Source organism: Zootoca vivipara, chromosome 7, assembly GCF_965207765.1.
Source record: "Zootoca vivipara chromosome 7, rZooViv2.hap1.1, whole genome shotgun sequence".
NCBI lineage: Eukaryota > Metazoa > Chordata > Lepidosauria > Squamata > Lacertidae > Zootoca > Zootoca vivipara.
In genome coordinates this window covers 94,909,605-94,927,945 of record NC_142590.1, presented here as the reverse complement: position 1 = coordinate 94,927,945, position 18,341 = coordinate 94,909,605, and the positions used below count along the sequence as shown (strand labels likewise).

At 54.5% G+C, this 18,341-nt stretch overlaps 1 protein-coding gene across 3 annotated transcripts in view; it reads left to right on the top strand.

Moving 5' to 3' along the window:
* The window catches only part of CDH22 (cadherin 22), a 94,847-nt gene that overhangs the window by 26,776 nt on the left and 49,730 nt on the right, over positions 1-18,341 (top strand). The window contains exons 2-3 of one of the 3 annotated variants that reach the window (XM_035121988.3): positions 7,171-8,058; positions 14,617-14,911. In XM_035121988.3, coding sequence (XP_034977879.3) covers positions 7,813-8,058; positions 14,617-14,911 — 541 coding nt within the window. In that variant the 5' untranslated portion in view covers positions 7,171-7,812. Of the gene's footprint in view, positions 1-7,170; positions 8,059-14,616; positions 14,912-18,341 lie in introns of those variants that run through there. The other 2 variants (XM_088674821.1, XM_088674820.1) reach the window with 2 other exon arrangements.

Below are 18,341 nucleotides of genomic sequence, written 5' to 3'. Positions count from 1 at the left end.
GATTCTCTTTTTGTAGTTCGCCTGGTAGGCAAGAATATTTTAAGCAGGGCCAGGGAGGGTGTGGCCTGGGGAGAGTTTTGAGGGCCAGACTGAGAAGTCTGGGGGTGTGCATGTGCCCCCCCCCCGTCCTGAGGTGCCCCCTTTTCTGGTTTCCTTCCTGGAAAGTTTCTCCCACTTCATAGGACAAAGAGGGCACAGGTGACTCTTCTCTCTCTTCTGCCTCCTGCCCAAGTTTACGTCTTTAAAGGCCAATTAAAGCATTGTATCCGTGTAGCTGAAGCATGAAAATTCCCTATTTGGAGAAGAATTATTGCCAAGCGAGACGGTTCTGGCTGTAAAAGCTCTTTTCCCCCCAGGGAGACACCGAGATTTTCTTTTGCAATTAAAAATTTCTTTGAAACTCGGACCAAAGAAGATCTGAAAAAGAAATATTGTGAGTTGGAAATACGTTCCCCAAACAGTGGCTGTGTGAGAGTTTTAACAAACACCTCCTGATTCTTCTCCCCCCTGTGACCAGGAGGGGTCTCCTCCCCAGCTACGGGGGGGGGGGGGACCCTCCTTCCCTGCTTCCTTACTTGGGGGCCATCAAAGCCCCGATAATTAACTTACTTCACATTAAGGCAACTTGCCTGGCAAGGGAGGGAGGACGGACTCTGGCTCCGCATCATTCAGCAAGGAGAAGCAATGGGACCAGGTGGGGAGGGGCTCCTTGGAAGGCGGTTTTATCCCACCTCTCCTGTTCCAACCCAGCTGAGGAGAAAAGCTTTGGAGGAGGAAGAGGCCCCCTGCCGAGGAAATAATTCCAAGGAGCCGGAGAAAGGAAGCTGGAGATTTACTTCAAGGACAGGAAAGATTACACTTTTAATAAGTACAATGGGCTTTTTCGGTCCCTTTTCTTATTAAAACTGCCGTTTCCATGCGATTAATGAAGGGGTCTTTGTTCTTTGCTGCTTCCGCCTGGTCCCTGGACACAGACTTTTGGGGAGAGGCAGTAATACGGGAGGGGGGCTGTCCTCTTTGGGTCCGGGAGGAGTGAGCCCCTCTACCTCCCCGGCTGGCAAGTCATTTCAGAGGGTTGGACTTGCTGAATCATAGAAGTGAAAGGGACTTCCAGGGGTCATCCAGCCCAACCCCCCGTGATGCAGGAATCTCCACCAAAGCATCTAAGACAGATGGCCATCCAACCTCTGCTTTTAAACCTCCAAGGAAGGAGAGTCCAGAACTTCCCAAACGAGAGCATTTTTACGGTCAGTAAGTCCTTCCTGAGGTTTAGTCCGAATCTCCTTTCTCGTCACTTGAGTTGGTTTGGGTCCTCCCTTCTGGAGCGGGAGAAAACCAGCTTGCTCCACCCTCTCTGCAGCAGCCCTTGAGATGTTTGAATGTGGCTCTCCTGTCCGCTCTCAGTCTCCTCTTTCCCAGGCTCCCTCAACCGTTCCTCATCAGGCATGGATTCCAGGCCCTTGATCTGCTGGGTCTCCCTCTTCTGCACCCCTTCCAGGCTGACTTCTGAGCTGTTTGAAAGGCAGGCCAGGATCCACCTCATGGAAACATCCCTTTGCCTGCTGCCTCCTAGGCAGGAGTTGTTATTTTGAGTCCACATCTAGAGTTGAGGGTGGTGTTTTTTTTGGGGGGGGGTCACTTGCCCAGCAAGATTCGGCAGTAGACAAGGAGTTCCTTACCTGCTCTGGAGTGGGGGGGGGGAATGCACCAGGTTGCATTTGGAAGGTGGTGGAGGATTTTAAGCAGAGGCCGGATGGTACTTGTCAGGGGTTTTTGAGCTGCAATTCCTGCATTGCAGGGGGCTGGACTAGATGACCCTGGGGTCCCTTCCAACTGTTATTCTATGAAGGAGCTAATTTTCACCACCTGGTCCTTGCCAGAGGTTTGGTCAGCTCCTTTCAGTTTGGCCCCTTCAGTACCTGGGGCTCCGAGGATCTGGGTTCGAGGCCCCTTTCCTCTGCTGGCCTCCCTGCTCCCTGGGTGTGTTTGCATTTGTGGCTCTGTCTCCTCGCAAGAGGCAGGAAAGAAATTGAATTCCATCCCAGCGGAAGCGTCCGCCTTGCTGCCCGCGCAGGTGCTTTGAGGTGGCAAGTGATAATAAAGTTTCCCAGGGACCTTGCCTTGGTAACGGCACTGGCGCCCGCCTAGCAGATCCCGGGAAATGAATTCCGGCCTGCGTGTGTCCCCCCCCCGCCTCCCCGAGGAAGGGGAGAGTTAAGTGGAATTGAATCTTGTTTAAGGAGAGGAGACACAGTTACATGGCACTGCAATTTGCTGCGCTGTTGACAATCTGAGAGAGGAATTTGCCACTGGAATAATAGAGGCTCCTTGGCCCATCGCGGCGAGATCTGTCGGCCGGCCTCTCTGCGCCGGGCTGCCTCCCCGAGATGAGATGCCAGGCAGGTGGTCTTGCTGAGGCATTAAGCGGGATAGAGTGCTGTGATCCTGCACTAATGCACTGGAGGAAAACAGAGTCCGGGGGAAGCCACACTTCTTCCGCGGGGGCCTGAGAGAGACCGAGAGTGGCAGGCGGGCGCCTCCTGAGGTCCCTGCTGGCAAATCCAGGAGGGTGAGGAGGTGGGGGCTAGCGAGAGCTACCAGCCGCAATGATGGCTCTGCTCTGGAGGCTGCAGGAAACTGCAGGAGGGGAGAGTTTTTCTTGCGCTTGGGTTCCCATCATGGGTGTCTGGTGGGCCACTGTGAGAACAGGAGGTTGGGCTGGGTGGGCCTCACCCAGCAGCCTCTTTTCATGTTCTTAGGGAAACCTCAGGAGGAGAGAGGGCTGCTCTCCTGTGCTCGGATCTTGTGCTTGGGCTTCCCTTTGAGGCATCTAGTTGGCCCCTGTGAGAAGAGGATGCTGAGCTAGAAGGGCCCTTGGCCTGATCCAGCAGGCTCTTCTCGTGTTCTTATGGGGTGTGTGTGGGGTTGGCAGAGGCTGAGTGAGTCTCCTGGGCAAGGAGGAGATGCCCCTCAATGTCACCGTGGAGGAGCTGCAGGGACAGGGGAGGGGGCTGTGTTGGCATTCCCTGCCTGCAGCCTCCCCAGGTGCACAAAGGCCATTTGTGTTCTCTGCGTGGGCATGAGCATCTAGGGGCCTCTGGGGCTGCCCCCCAGTGCAGGCTTCCCAGCATCCCTCTGGTGTTCCCCCTCCCGTCCCGCGTGCGCCAGATAAGCAGGTGGTGTCTCCCCTCCGATTGCCGGCCGCCGCATTTGTGAAATGAAATAAATATTGACACGGACGGGATGCTATTCAATTTGTCCTGATCACTGGGCTGCGGTGAGTTCTGACAGGGCAGAGTGTAAAACATAAGCTCAGGATGTAATTTCTACTGTCAACATGATGTACAGTACAGTTCTGCCAAACACACACTGACGAGAGCAGAGCGGGAGGAGGGGGAGGGAGGGAGGGGGAGCATGTGCTGGGGGGGGGGCTGGCGCTATGGAGGGCCTGGAGCCCCTCCTCTCACCTGCCGAGCCCAGGAGTGCCGTCCTCTGCCTTGGTGCTTTGGCTGCCAACTGCTGGGATGCAGAGACCCTCTGCCCTCTTTGGAGTGGGGTGGGGGGTGCAGGGAGAGAGGGGGAGCAGCCCCGTTGGCAGGGTCACTTTATGGAGGAGGTGGCTGAGCACAAAAGGCATCCATCCGGGAGGAGGGGGAAGCATTCTGGAGGCAGGTTGGCGTTCCCACAGCAACCGTTGCCTGGCCCTCCACGTGTGGGTGGGGGACACGGCGGGAGGGAGCCTGTTGTTGTGGTGATGGGTGTTTGTGCGCCTGCCTTATCCGTGGAGGGAGGAGGCTGCCCGCCCGCCTCCTAGCTCCATGGGGTGCTTGCCTCGGCCGGAGGAGGTGGGCGCCTTGGATTGAGCCCACCTGCAAGGGGGGGCACCCTGCTCCTTCCACTGGGGTGTGCAGAGAACAGGGTGTGCTGGGCCAGGAGCCCCTTCCCCCCTTGGGGCACAAATGCTGAGGGGGCTAGGGAGAAGGGTGCCCCCTTGTCTGCTCTGCCTGGCTAGGTTTTGGGGGTGCCTCTCTCTTCCCGCCACCCAGGCTCCCTTGGCAATTCGGGGGGAGGTTGGGAGGAGGGGAGAGACCCGCCAGAGTTGGCCCACGTAATCCTGGCCATGGAGAGCGTCAGCCATGGGCCGCCGATGAGAGACACAAATTAGATTGATTCAATTTATGCATCCCTCTGCACCAGGCATGTCCAACAGGTACGGTAGATCATGATCTACTAGTAGATCACTGGACATCTGTTCTAGATCACTGTTAGATCACTGGCTCCCACCAAAGAAGCTTAACAACTTTGGCTCCGCCCCAAAAGGCTCAAAATTTTAGCTCTTCACCCCCCCAATTGGGGTCTTCCTCCTGCCTCAAAAAATCTCAACAACTTTGACCTGAACCCCTAAAAAGGCGGGTAGATCACTGCCAGTTTTTAACTCTGTGAGTAGATCCCAGTCTCTTGGGAGTTGGCCACCCCTGTTTTAAAACAAAACAAAACCTTGAAGCTGTTTACAAAAAGATAAAAAGAAACTCAAGCAAAACTCAAGCAAATGCTTTAAAACATACAGCAGTTAGAACAGGTTAAAGTTCACATCCGCTTTCGAAAGAAGAACGTTGGCATCTGGCGCCAAAGAGTACAATAAAGGCTCCAGCTTGAAGGTGAGGTCAATAGGCAGGGAGTTCCAAAGTGAAGCTGCTGCCCCAACCCAGTTCTTGCAAAGGCAGAGCAGGGCTTACATGGGGCAGTGCCAGTCCCACCACCTCCCCAAAGCTCAGGCCCCATGGCACAGCTTGGCATCACTGTTTACCTGCATGCCCCCTTTCCTGAAGGCAGCTCACAACAGGAAACAATTCCCATTACTGTATTACAAAACTACAACAAAAGGAGTCAGAAGCACTCAATAAAAACATATCCAAACAAAATAATCCCCATTTATGTCATCTTAATAAGAGCTAGATTCCCCCCAAAAATAATACCAATAACTGCAAAACTAACAACCCCAAAATTAAACCTTGATCTCAACAACAAAATCCCTTAAAAATACCCCAAGGGACTGCAGGAAGCTTCTGCCCCCCATCCCCACAAAGGGGGCTGCCTGGAAGCCCCTTTGTTCCAGTCCAGGAGTGTGACTCAGTGGAGTTGATGGCGGCGGCAGCAGCTTCCCCAAGAGGCCTCCGCAGCTGCCTGCCTGGGCCTGGCACTCTTGCTCTCTTGTACAGAGCACGTGGCATGCACAAAGCGCCAGGGCCGCTTGCCCAGGACCACACACACACACCTCCCTGCCAGAAAGCGCACCCTAGCTGAGGGCTGCCAAGAGGAGGGAGGAAAGTGAGGCTGCAGAGAAAGGCAGCGGACTCTGAACGGCAGCATCAGCAGCCTAGCCAGTTACAGGCAGAGTCCACAAGAAATAATTTTTTAGAAAAGGGATCCAGGAAATTATTGGCTGGTTAACTTTGACTTCTATTCTAGGAAAACAGGTGGAAAGCTTGACTAAACACATAATTGCCAAGCCTATGGAGGAACAAGCTTTGCTGAAGAAAAGCCAGCATGGCTTCTGCAAGGATAAGTCCTATTACCAGGCAGTTTACAATATAAAAGCACAAAGATAGACAACATAGCTACACACACACACACACACACACACACACACACACACACACACACACACACAAGTTTTAAGGGCCAAAGATTGTTCAATTAGCCAAAGGACTGGGAGAAAAGGAACATTTTTGCCTGGTGCCTAAAGATATGTAATGAGCTTCCCTTTGAAGGGCGTTCCACATGGAGGAGCCACCACAGAAAAGGCCATTCTTGTGTTGCCACCCTCCAGACTTCACATGGAGGAGGAACACAAAGAAGGTCCTCAGAGGATGACCGCAGGATCCAGGTCTATTCATATGGGGAGAGGCAGTCCGTGAGGTTTCATAAGTCTACCCCCTTTTTGGGGGGTTCAGGTCAAAGTTGTAGAGCTTTTTTAGGAAGAAGGAAGGCCCATTTTGAGGGGGTTCGCCTCAAAGTTGTTGAGTTTTTTTCAGGGAGGAGGTAAAATGTTGAGCTTTTTTTAGGGGAGCCACAGTTGTTCAGCTGCTTTGGAGGGAGCCAATGATCTACCAGTGATCTACCGCAGACGTCCAGTGATCTACCGGTAGATCACGATCTACCTGTTGGACATGCCTGTTTTAAAACAATCAGCTGATTATAAATTTTATGAAATAAAATACCAGTAAATAAATTGGTGAGTGTTTGTGTGTGTCACTGTGTGTTTCTCTCTCCCTCTGGATTCCCAGTGGCCTCTCGCAACTGACAAGTCTCGATGAAGGCTGCCCAAACCCGTTTGGAGAGAATATTTCATGTGCTGTGGGGTGTGGCGCTGGTGGCGCCAGAGAGTTGCCCATGTGTGGGGCTGCAGGGAGTGCTTGGCTGCCTCAGGGGTAGTAGTAGTATCTGGAGAGAGGAGAATTCCCTGAGTGGATTTTTACGAAGTGAGGCTGTGGCCTGCTTCCTTTCAGGGATGCAAAGGATAAGGGGCAGGCAGGCAGGCAGGCAGGATTCCTCCCAGAGCTTTGTGCAGATTCCTGACGTTGTCCTGCCCCACGGCCAACCTGTGGGTTGCCCTCTGGCTGCTGTGGGTCTTGCAGGCCTCCTGTTCAAATGGCACAATGGCCCTCGATTCTGGCATGGCAGTGGAGGGGGGAGGTGATGGCGAGAGTCTCCTTTGTCCGTTCCCCCAGAGAGTCTCCCGAGGGACTTCTGTGGCCATCAGACCACAACTGACAGCCGGAGAGATGGACGGACGTTTGTGGACTTGGCTTTGGTTGGGCATGCAATGGACACCTTCAGCCTGACGGGTCCCTGCAGGGCCCCCACTTCTGGGACTGCAGGTCACGGTTTCACTTATTCATCCTCCTGGCAATGTGAGGAGGGGGTTGTACCTTCAGAGGGTCTCGGGAGTCATTACAGGACAGATGGCTCCCATACCTGGAAGAGGTGTGTGTGTGTGTGGGGGGAACTGAGGCAGGCAGGGGCCCAATCCTGCTTGCAAGCAGCACCCACATCCATCAACCCCTCTCCTCACCTGTGGGGAGCTGTCCTGGAGGGGAGGGGGAAGAGCAGAGTCGCCCCCACGAGTTTCTCTCTCCTTCACTCACCCACCCACTTTCTCTCTCCCAGGTCCCTGGGGATGGACGCCAACCTCTCCTGCCAGCCTCTTTGACCCGGCAGAGGACGGAGGACATCGCCAGCAACTGCTGCTTGGGATGGGCCCCAATGGCAGGACCTGGAGCCGCGACGCCTGGGTGAAAACGGGACCTGCCAGATCCTTTGTCCTGATCCGCCGTGCACCAGCCACCACCTGACCACGTTGGGTGATCCCAGTCAGTTGGGTGCTCAAGGACCTTTTGGGAAACTGAGCTGCTGGGTGCTGAAGAAGCAGGGAGCTGGTCCTTGCACTAGCCTCTTGCACCTAGGGCAAGCGGAGCCAGCAAGAGGTGCCTGTGTGCCTCCGAGGGTCCCTTCCGCACCAGGAGAGCCTCCTCCCCCTGCCACCTTCGTGTGGGTGCTGTGCCCAGCATGGGGCAGGCCCCATCCTGCCTGTCCTGATGCCTGACTCTCCTGGTCCTGGACAGCTGATCCTGGCAGGAGGGAGGGCGGCTGCTGGGACTGGGGCAGGCATGTGATCCTCGCCCGCTGTCTTCCTGAGGATGCCGAGACTGCTGCCCCCCACGGACGGCTGACCCACAGCGTGTGGCTGCCCCTCCCTCTGCAGAGGATGCCTACCTCCTCCTCCCTCTTAGCTGCCAGGGCTCTGCGGTGATGGCTTCCCAAGACTCACGCTGGATCCGACCGCTGCTGTTGCTGCTGCAGCTTCTGCTTCTGTGGGGCCTGGGCTGCTGCCCTGCGGGGGTCGTGTCCATGCACATGGAGCCTGGGGGCTCCAGCCCGGAAGAGTCTGGGGACGGGGGGCTGCCAGGCAGTGGGCGCGTGAAGAGAGGCTGGGTCTGGAACCAGTTCTTCGTGGTGGAAGAATACACCGGCACGGAACCACTGTACGTGGGGAAGGTAAAGGCAGCTGGGTCGCGGGGGGTGGGGGGCAGGGAGGGGCCGCCTCTTTGGGAAAGAGGGAGGGGCTCCTCGCCTTCCCCAGGACTGGGAACATGTGGCTACTTAGAATCATCAATGGGAGAGTGGGAAGGGACCCCAAGGGTCCTCTAGTCCAACCCCCTGCAAGGCAGGAATCTCAACTAGAAGATTCCCGACAGGTGGCTCTCCGGCCGCTGCTTAAAAGTCTCCAAGGAAGGAGAGCCCGCTGCCACCCCCCACCCCAAGAAATGGATCCACTGTTAAGCACATGGGTAGCATGAGACAGTTCTCAGGCTGCCTCTCCACCCCGAGGCCCAGATCTTCCTGCAGTGGGTCCTCTGAGCTGACCTGGAAAGTTGGCTGGGACATGCCTGAGCATTAAGTTTGGATGGGTGCCTCCTCGCATTGCCTCCTCCGGCAGGACGCTCTCTCCTGCCCCCCCTCCACGCTGCTGACGCCGCCTTGCGATGCCGTTCCAGTTAATTCACGGCTCCCCTGGGGAGCGACTCGAAGCATCAGGCCTTGGCGAATTCCAGAGGTAGCCTAGCAACAGCCTCCTTTCCAAAATGAACTCTGGGTACCTAAAACTAACCCATTTTACAGCCCCTTTGCATGCTGCTTGCCACAGCGGCTGCCAGCGTCAAGTAAATGGCAGGCTGGCTGCACAGAGAAGTGGCTTCTCCCTCGGAGGGAGCGCCTGAGTCCTGGTGCCTCCTGGCCCTGTGGGCATCACTGCTGGGCGCTGCCCTTGCCCCCTGCCCCTTGGCACGGCGTCTCTGCCAGCGCCGCCTCCTGCTTCTCTGCCCTGCCTCTCCCTGTGACTCCTGCCCGCTCACCCGCCCGCCCCTCGCCCAGACGTGCCAGTCAGGACCAATAACATTTTCATAAAATCTGGGTACTTGAGCTAATCCTTTTTCTGAAGTGTAATTTCCCCTGAGACTCCTGTCAGTTTGATGTGGATTTTCGTGGTTTTTTTTTAAAATAATAAAAAATAGAATTATGGGGTCAGCATGAGTTACAAACTTGTGCCTGTGGACAGATCTATTTTAGATAGAGGAGGGGATTAAAGGGGAAAAACAGATTTAATTAAGTTGCTAATATTTAAAGGAAATTGATGAACTTGGGCTTTATGAGTTGGAGCAAACACCAGAAGCGCCTTCATTAAGGGCGAGTTCTTATTTGATTTCCTTTCTTCCACCGTCCCAGAGTCGTTTTTTATTTGTGTGTGCGTGTGCTTTCTGTTTAATCGTTTTAATAAGGAAAATGTACCTCTGCTCACATTTAATTTTGATTTAATTAGTAGGAGGTAATTAATGGCCTTGTAAAATCCCAGATTTCTGGCCCTTTAGGGCAAGGAAACAATTTCCCTTTTTAGCAGACGGAGGAGATGAAAGGCTTTTGTCTGTTTTCCAAAACCCTCTTCAAGCCCCTTTCCCAGGGCTGTCTTTGGGATTTCTCTGCCCTTCCATTCAGTGCCCCCCCCCTGATGCTGAGCTGGACTTTTCCGGCTGCCCACAGGTGGACCTGGGAACCAAAGGAGGGGGGTGGAAGTAGGGTCCCCTCTGCTCACCCCCCCCCCAGAAATGGACACACTTCTCTCCACTCCCCCCCATTCTTCAGGTGGACCATCTGCTTTACTTTGGAGTGATTCTTTTAAAAAATCCCCTCTGTGGGTGTCTGTTGACATCCTTGTTAGCCCCCCTCCCCAATGTGTGAAAAGGCTCCAACTAGGGAGGAGGAGGAGGAGGAGGAGGAGGAGGAGGAGGAGGAGGAGGAAGAGGCTTCAGGGCTGACACAGCAGCTGACCCCCAGCTTCTGCCCAGAAGAGAGATTCCTCCTGGGGAGCGCAGTCTGGGGGGGCACCTGTGGCTCTCACCTGTGTTTGTAAGTCCATTGCACAGTTGGCCCAGAGTTGACCTTGTAGAGTCAATGCTCGGGCATTTATTTCCTCTGCAAACTGACTTGAAGAGCCCCCCCTCCTGTCACAAGGGGGGGGGGACACTGCTGGGAGCTCCAAGCGACCCCTTTCTGCAGGCTTGGGGAAGTGGCGGCAGAGAGCTGCTCTCTCTGCAGAGATGAAAGCAGGCAGTGGAAAGCTCATGGAGGTGGGAACGCAGGGAGGTCGTGTGTCGTCCCCCCCCCCCCCGGTGGCTGATCTCCCTGCCTGCCTGATTTGAGGCAGGGGGTGGGCAGTGCAGTTCATGGCCTGGGGGCGCCTGTTCCCCCCCCCGTGCTCCTCGGCTGCCATCTTTGCTAGGCAACCGGGCGCAGGTTGCCGCCTGCCGTGGGTGTGGGTGTTTCTGGGGATCCTCTCCAAAGAGTTTGGCCCCGAGGCTTGTTTCCCCTCCCCAGCGAGGTAAATAGAAACATAATAAACTGTCCCTAACAAGACAAATCTAACGAGGGCCTCGTAAACCGTGGCAGAGCTGCCATCCCTCCTGGCTGCGGAAGCTGCGTCTGTGTCTGGAGGTGGATTATGGAACTGCAGTTTGGAAGATTGAGTGGCCCATAAACATTTTCATATTTCATTAGCCGATTAATGGACGTCTCCCTTCTCTGGCAACTTTGCTGATTCTCAGCAAAAAATGTTGGGGAGTAAATGAAGGCATCTGGCGAGGCCTTTCCGGGGGCCCGGCCCGTTATGGATGGTCCCAATTAACGCCTCTGCCGTGCGCCGCCGTGCTGGGCTCTGCCCGTCCAGTTACCGTTAATAGATTTCTCATAAGTGGCTGGATTGTAAAAACCTCATAACTCAGTTTAATGCCACCCATAAAATTATCTCCGGACATCTGGCCCAGATTCCAGGCACTCTGGAGCCGAGGGGAGATGCTGGGGACCCTTTCGCTCCCGGGTGGCAGAGATCCCTTCCGCAGGATGGGTAGGAAGAGCTGTGAGCCGGTGACAGCGGGAGCCAAGACCTCCCCCCGCCTCCCCCCCCCAGCCTGGCTCCAGCTTCCCCAAAGGGCCGCAAGCTGAGCTGCCCCCCCCCCCCCCCGAGTGTGGGTGTCCTCATCCACTGATCTCAACTGGAAAATGGAAAGGGGCTTGGTGCCCTCTTGAAATTGGGCACTTAACATTGTTCTGAAACTCTGGCTGCCTTGTGGCTGAACAGGGCCAGGCTGGTGCTGAGCACTGTGGCTCAGGGAGAAGGTAGGTCATGTGTTTGGCATGCAGAAGGTTTCCGTTTTGATCCCAAGCCGTCTCTTGCCTGGCTCTCCTGTGCTGCTCTTTCCCTCTTTGGAGAATTAGTTGCTTTTTGCGGTTTTTATTTAAAGAATTTAATTGTGCATGGCGCTTCAGAAAAATGTCATATTTTTAAAACCCTGCCCTGGGGCTGTTTGCTGAAAGGCAGGTACAAAAAAAAGGGACAAGTGTTTCATCCCTGTTTGTCTGCTTGTTTGATCTTAGGTAGCAGGTATGGAGGGGGGGAGACGCTGGAGAGTGTTGGAAGATTCGGGAGGGATAAAAGAACAGAGCATAGTTAAAACTGTGGCACTTGCTCCCACCGGAGGGCAGGAATGGCCACCGACTTGGAAGGCTTTAGAAGAAGATCAGGGGAATTCAGGGGGGAGGAGAGGACTCTGGGTGGCTTCTGGCCAGGGTGGCTCTGCCCTGCCTTCGTAGTCGAGGCAGCCCTGCTTCTGAATCCCAGCCGCTGGAAACCACAGGAGGGGAGAGTTGCTCTGGGGCTCGGATCCTGCTTGCAGGTTTCCAAAACAGCTCAGCCACTGTGAGAACAGGATGCTGGGCTAGATGGCCCATTGGCCTGATCCAGAAGGCTCTTCTCATGCTCTCTTCTTAGCAGAGCTGCTGCCGGCCAGTGCAGGCAAAACTGGACAGGAGCAAGTCCCCAAGCGTGGCATCTCTGTTCCTCTGGCAGGCAGAGCCCCCTCACTGCTGCCCCCTGAGTAAGGTGGCCCTCTGGGAGTGTGTGTGGGGGACCTCCTGCTGGCTGCTGGGCCCCCTTTCTAGGCCACAGTGACCGTGTTGGAAGGGAGGGGGCACCTGAGCATCTCCGCTTTCCCCACAATGCGCATGGATCTGCTCCAGATTCCTTTTCACTCCTGATTCTTCAGCGGCCCCTCGCCAAGAAAAAGGCCCCCTCCCCACTTTCCCTGGGACCCCTCAGCCTTTGCGGAAAACCTCTGAGGTGGCCTTTATGGAAACCCAGCCCAGGGCGTGGGGTCCCGGCTGTCACACCGCTAAAGCCGAGGGCCAGAAGAAATTCTGGCAGGGAGCAAAGTCAGACAAGCTCGTTCAGCCTCTGAGCTCATTAGGAGCCCTATAAAGCAGCCGGGAAAAAGGGCTGGAGGCAGAGGGGACCCCCGATAATCCAGCAATCTGAACCCCAAACCTGTGTTTGAGTTTGAGGTGGAGGGGGGGAGGCTCCTGCTAGTTACTTTCCTTTTGTAAGTAATATTTTAAATTTGATTTTCAAAAAGAAAGAAAGAAAAGAATCATAGAATCGTAGAGTTGGAAGAGACCACAAGGGCCATCCAGTCCAACCCCCTGCCAAGCAGGAAACACCACCAAAGCATTCTTGACATATGCCTGTCAAGCCTCCGCTTAAAGACATCCAAAGAAGGAGACTCCACCACACTCCTTGGCAGCAAATTCCACTGTCGAACAGCTCTTACTGTTAGGAAGTTCTTCCTAATGTTTAGGTGGAATCTTCTTTCTTGTAGCTTGAATCCATTGCTCCGTGTCCGCTTCTCTGGGGCAGCAGAAAACAACCTTTCTCCCTCCTCCATATGACACCCTTTCATATATTTGAACATGGCTATCATATCACCCCTTAACCTTCTCTTCTCCAGGCTAAACATACCCAGCTCCCTAAGCCGTTCCTCATAAGGCATCGTTTCCAGGCCTTTGACCATTTTGGTTGCCCTCCTCTGGACACGTTCCAGCTTGAAAGAAAGAAAAGAAAAGAAAAGAAAGAAAGAAAGAAAGAAAGAGAACAAGAAAGAAAGAATTACATCGAAATATCATACACATCCACGTATCAAGATTACTTTCAATCTCCTGACTTCTCCCCATCCCATCCATGGATCCTCTTAATTCTGTTTTCATCTGCATATCAATACTTTTCCAAATTTTTCATCTTCCTAAATTATCTGTAGTTTCTATTGCATTACAAGTGTATTTAGAATCCTGCTAATGTTTTGACCTGTTTGCAAGGAATTTGTATATACATTATAAACATTTCCCATTCTTTTTAAATTATCTTGTCTTCTTGGTTCCCAGTTCATTTTGCCATTTTGGCATCGTCCATCCACTTGATTTGCCCTTCTTCTCTGGTTGGGGCTGTCTCCTCCTCCCATCTCTGGGCTAGCAACTTCTGAGCGGTCGTTGTAGCATACATGAACAGTTTCTTCTGATCTTTTGGAATCTCAGTACCTATAATTCCTAGTAAAAAAGCTTCTTCTTTTTTAAACAAAGGTTATTTTTTGTAAAAAAATAAATCATTTCATTATATATCATTTCCCAGAATTTTAAAATTACATTACAGTTCCACCACATATGGTTAAAGGTACCTGCTAGTTACTTTCCAAGCCCCCTCCCTCCAAAAAGATGGGTTTGAGGTGGTGGGGTTTCCAGCAGTGGCTCTGGGCAAGCCGGTGGGGGGTCCTCTTTCCTGGTTGGCAGGATCCTGGCCACTACCCAGGGCCTTCCAGCAGAATCAGATCCTGGTCCCCAGTGCCGCCTCCCCAGGGCTGGCCAGGAAGCTCCCAGCTGCTTATTGGTGTCATTCCTGCCCCACCCTCCAACCTCCAAGTTGCCCAAGGTGGCATACCTGACTCCCTGCCCTTTGGTCGCACAACATCCCTGTGAGGTGGGAGAGGCCGAGAGGTGGGGTGAACTTCATGGCTGAGCAGGGATTCGAACCCTGGCCTTTCCCAGGCTCTGGTCCGACACTCTTCAGTGCTGCACTATGCTGGCTCTCAGTCAAAAGAAGAGAGGCAGAGTTACTCCAGCAATTCCGCATTTGGTGAAGGTGGAGATGGAGTTAAATGGGTCACATTTAGCTGTTTCCCCTTGCTGCCCCCTAGATGCCAGCCCCACATATGTCTGGAGCCAATGGCCTAGCCATCGGGAGCTGCTGCCACTGGGAAATTGCTATATACCAAGGCAGGCCACTGAGTCCATGTATCTCAGTATTGGCTGCACTGACTGGCAGCAATGGCAACCAGGGACTCAGCCAGGGCCTCTCCCAGCCCTCCTGGGTGGAACATGGTCCTAGAAAAGGGGCTTTGCGGCTGAGCTATGCTATTTGCCCTAAAAATAAAGGAAGTTGCTAGTCCTCATGGTTCTAAGTAAGGGGCTGGTTTGAATAGGGACAGGAGAGGCTGTCCGACACTGGCTGGCAGCAATAACTCTCCAGGGTTTCTGGCAGGGGGCTTCTTCCAGCCCTGCCTGGAGATGCTGCCGGTGAGGTCTGACCCTGGGGGCACCTGCTCTCCTCCCCTCCGGAGCCCCGAGAGCCCCTCCCTGCTTGTCCCTCCCAGCACCAACCTCCCCGTCTTGGGTTCCCCGCAGATCCACTCGGACTCGGACGAGGGCGACGGCTCCATCAAGTACACCATCTCCGGGGAGGGGGCCGGCACCATCTTCCTGATTGATGAGCTGACGGGCGACATTCATGCCACCGAGCGCCTGGACCGCGAGCAGAAGACCTTCTACACGCTGCGCGCCCAGGCCAGGGACCGCCAGACGGACCGGCTGCTGGAGCCCGAGTCGGAGTTCGTCATCAAGGTACAGGACATCAACGACAGCGAGCCCCGCTTCCTGGGGGGGCCCTACATCGGGAGTGTGGCCGAGCTCTCCCCCATCGGTGAGTCCCTGTGCACGCCACCCCCACCCCCACCCAACTGCCCCCACCCCAGTGTCCCTGCGGAGCAGGCCAGGGGCTCAGCGCTTTACAAATGCCTGCCCTCCGCCAAGGGTCCGGCACCCTTGGGGCCTCCTGAGCACCCTCTGCTTGTGAAAGGCCCTGGGGGTGTTTATTTGCCTCCTCCATGCTCCCCCCTCTGGGGCCTTTTTGCCCTGCTTCCTTCATCCCCCCCCCAGTCTCCCCCTTACCCCCCCCCCCCGCTCCATCTGCAGCTCCTGGCTCCAGGCCATGCAGGGGACGTCCTTTCCACTGTCTGGAAAATACACCTTTCTATTGGGGTGGGGGCTGAGGATTTGTCAGAATCTTTGAACTCTGGAGTCAGAAGGGACCCCCAAGGGTCATCTAGTCCAACCCCCTGCAATGCAGGAACCTGCAACTGAAAAGCATCCCTAACGTCCAGCAGTTTTTCCTAACATTTAGTGGGAAGTTCCTCTCTTGCCAACCTGGTGCCCTGCCTGGTTGGCCATTTGAGCAAAACCTTTTGGGGCCTGACGAGACATGAGATTTGTTGCATGGACACCCCTTGCGTTGCAAGGTGCTTTAAAGGTCAAATCGCTGTGTTGGGGTGGGTGGGGCTCTTTAACCCTTTCAGCCCCCCCCCAGGGTCCCAATGGGAAGCAGCCTTACTCACGGCTGGCTACCTGGGCTCTTTGCTACCTGGTCAGGTTAAAGCCCCTCCGGAAGTGGGGTGCAAGGCCCCTCATGGACCCTCAAGCCCCTTTTATCCCAAAGAGAGGAGTCACTCTTTGTGGCTCAGAGGCACAGATCGGGTCCGCCATGACACAGCCCGTATCTTTCAACAAAGATAACGAAAATAAAAAACAAACAACGACAACACAAATTTATACACAAAAGCAATATCAAATCCATAAAATGGGATTCTCCAAATCTCATGACTCCCCTCCCCTTGGTTCCTTAATTTCCTTTTTCAACTGTATATCATTTCTACTCCAAATTATTTTTCTACCTCAAATTTATTATACTATTTCTAAAGTTACAAGTGTACTTAAAATCCTAGCCAATGTATTCACCTGTTTACAATACGTTTGTAAATACATAATAAACATTTCCCCTTCCAACGGAGGTCAGACAGGCCCCTCTCTCCCGGCTGAACTTCCAACACTTCCAGAATCCGTTTTTCTTTTACTCCAATCTGCTTTTATACAGAATCCAGATGTTATTGTTTTAACTCTTCTTCGGTTCCATTGTATCAAGTCTCCCGCCCACCACTTAGAGGCCCCAGGGATTAAGTGGCACCGGAATGGTTGAAGTGAATAACTAAATAAATTTGTAATGGGGGGGGGGAGGCGGAAAGTGGGAGCACCTCTGTCGCAGCGGAGCATCGAAATGTGGCAAAGCATTTTGCAGCATCCCTGGGGCTTGGGGTGTGTGTGAAATGGCGCTGGGGCTCAGCAGAGATCACCCCCAGAATCTATAAAGGAAGACGTGGTCCTTGAGCATGTGCAGACTGCCTGCCTTGCCCCTCTGAGTCCACACAGCCTGTCTTCCCCACCCTCCTTGGCTTAAGGAGCTGAGCTGCAGAGGGAAGCTGGGGCGGGGCAGGGTTGAGCCCCGGCACTTATTTCTGGAGACGGGGCTGTGAGGCTCCTTTGCTCTCCCTGGGTGGAGGAGAGAGAGAGAGAGAGAGAGAGAAGGCAGGCCGTGTTTTGGGGAGGGAAAGAGCTGCTTGGTCCTTGGGGGGGGGGGAGATATTAGCGGAGGCTCTGATTATTTGAAAATCGCTCACAATTATGGGGTGCCTGATCAGGAGCTGATGGAAACAAGGCATATCAAAGGCGGCGGCGCCTGTGCCAAATTGCAGATCACAGGCAGGAAGAGACGCTCTTTCCCTACATGAAAGGAGGCGATTCCTGCAAATTAAAAGGCTCAGAAGTTAAAAGCAGAGCGAAGGGTTTGGAGCGGCAGCTACGTGCCTTGGCAGAGCAATGGGCGTCCTGGGAGGCTTGCGTGCGGACGCGAGACACGCTCCGTGGCGGAGGAGCCCCAGGCCCTTGTCAGAAGCACTCAGACCTTCCTCCTCCTCCTCCTCCTTCGCTGCGGAGGCAAAAACCAGAGGCACCTTCTGGGATCTCTGAGCAGGCAACTGGCATGTGGGGGGGGGGCAGAGAGCAGGGTGACTGGCACCCGTCTCCAGGGCGCCTCCTTCGCACCTGGGTCCCATGTCTTGTTCTTTCCCCTCCCCCCTCCTACAACATTTTGGGTCGGGCTCCAGGTGTCCTGAGTGCACCGAGAACGGCCTTCAAACTGCCACTTCCCACCTTCCACATGTCCCTAGTCCTGCCGCTCCTGCCTAAGACAGTGTGGCTCAGTGGTTTGAGTATCAGACTAGAGCCTGGGGGAGACCCAGGTTCGAATCCCGACTCAACCCTGGGTAGCCTTTGGGGCCTGTCATTGCCTTCTCTCGGCCTAACCTACCTCACAGGGATGTTGTGGGTACAAAATGCCGGGGGGGGGGGGAGATAGCGATACAGTCAAACCTCGGTTTACACCTACCTCTGTTTGCGACCGCTTCGGTGAATGACTGCCGTGGACCCGGAAGTGTTTACATCTGGGTTCCGTGGTGTCGGATGCGCAGACGCAATCTGTGCAGCGTGTGTGCGCACAGAAGTGCTCTATTGGCACTTCACGCATGCGCAGAAGCGTGCCTTCGGGGAGCGACCGCTTCGGGGAGTGACAGCCTCCGCGGAACGGATTGCGGTCGCAAACCGAGGTACCACTGTATGCGCTACTTTGAGCTCCTTGGAGGAAAAAGCAGGGTATAAATGTTCCCATTCTCAGGGGGCCAGGATTTCAGGAGGGGCTGCCACTGCCACGTCCCCCCCTTCCTTCCTACCAGGAGGGGTTGGGCTGCGAAGGAAGGAGGCCTGGGCAGCCGGGGCGAGGTGGGGGGCCTTGGCTGAAACCTCTTGGGTGGGATTGTGAGCTCACGCTGTGGGTCCTGAGCTGGGGGTGGTGGGTCCTTAGCAGCGTCTTTCGATCTGGGCTTCAGCTTCCCTCTGCCCTCCCTGCTGAGTTGCCGTCCCCTGTCCCCCTCTGTGCTTCTTGGGCAGCAGCGAACTTCATCCACCAGCTTAGAGAGGCGATTGGGCGGCTGGGGGTCAAGACTTGTCCTGATTACATTGCAAAGGGAATTGGTTAATCTCCTGCAGGGAGTGGGGGGGGGGCTGCCCACCTCCCTCCCTCCTTTCCTAGAGCCAATTTTCTTGCTTGGCCAATGCCTGGGGGGGGGGAGGGGAGGTGCTGTCATGAGTCCCAGAACCTTCTGCTATTGTTGTAGTAATAATAATAATAATAATAATAATAATACTTTATTATTTATACCCTGCCCATCTGGCTGGGTTTCCCCAGC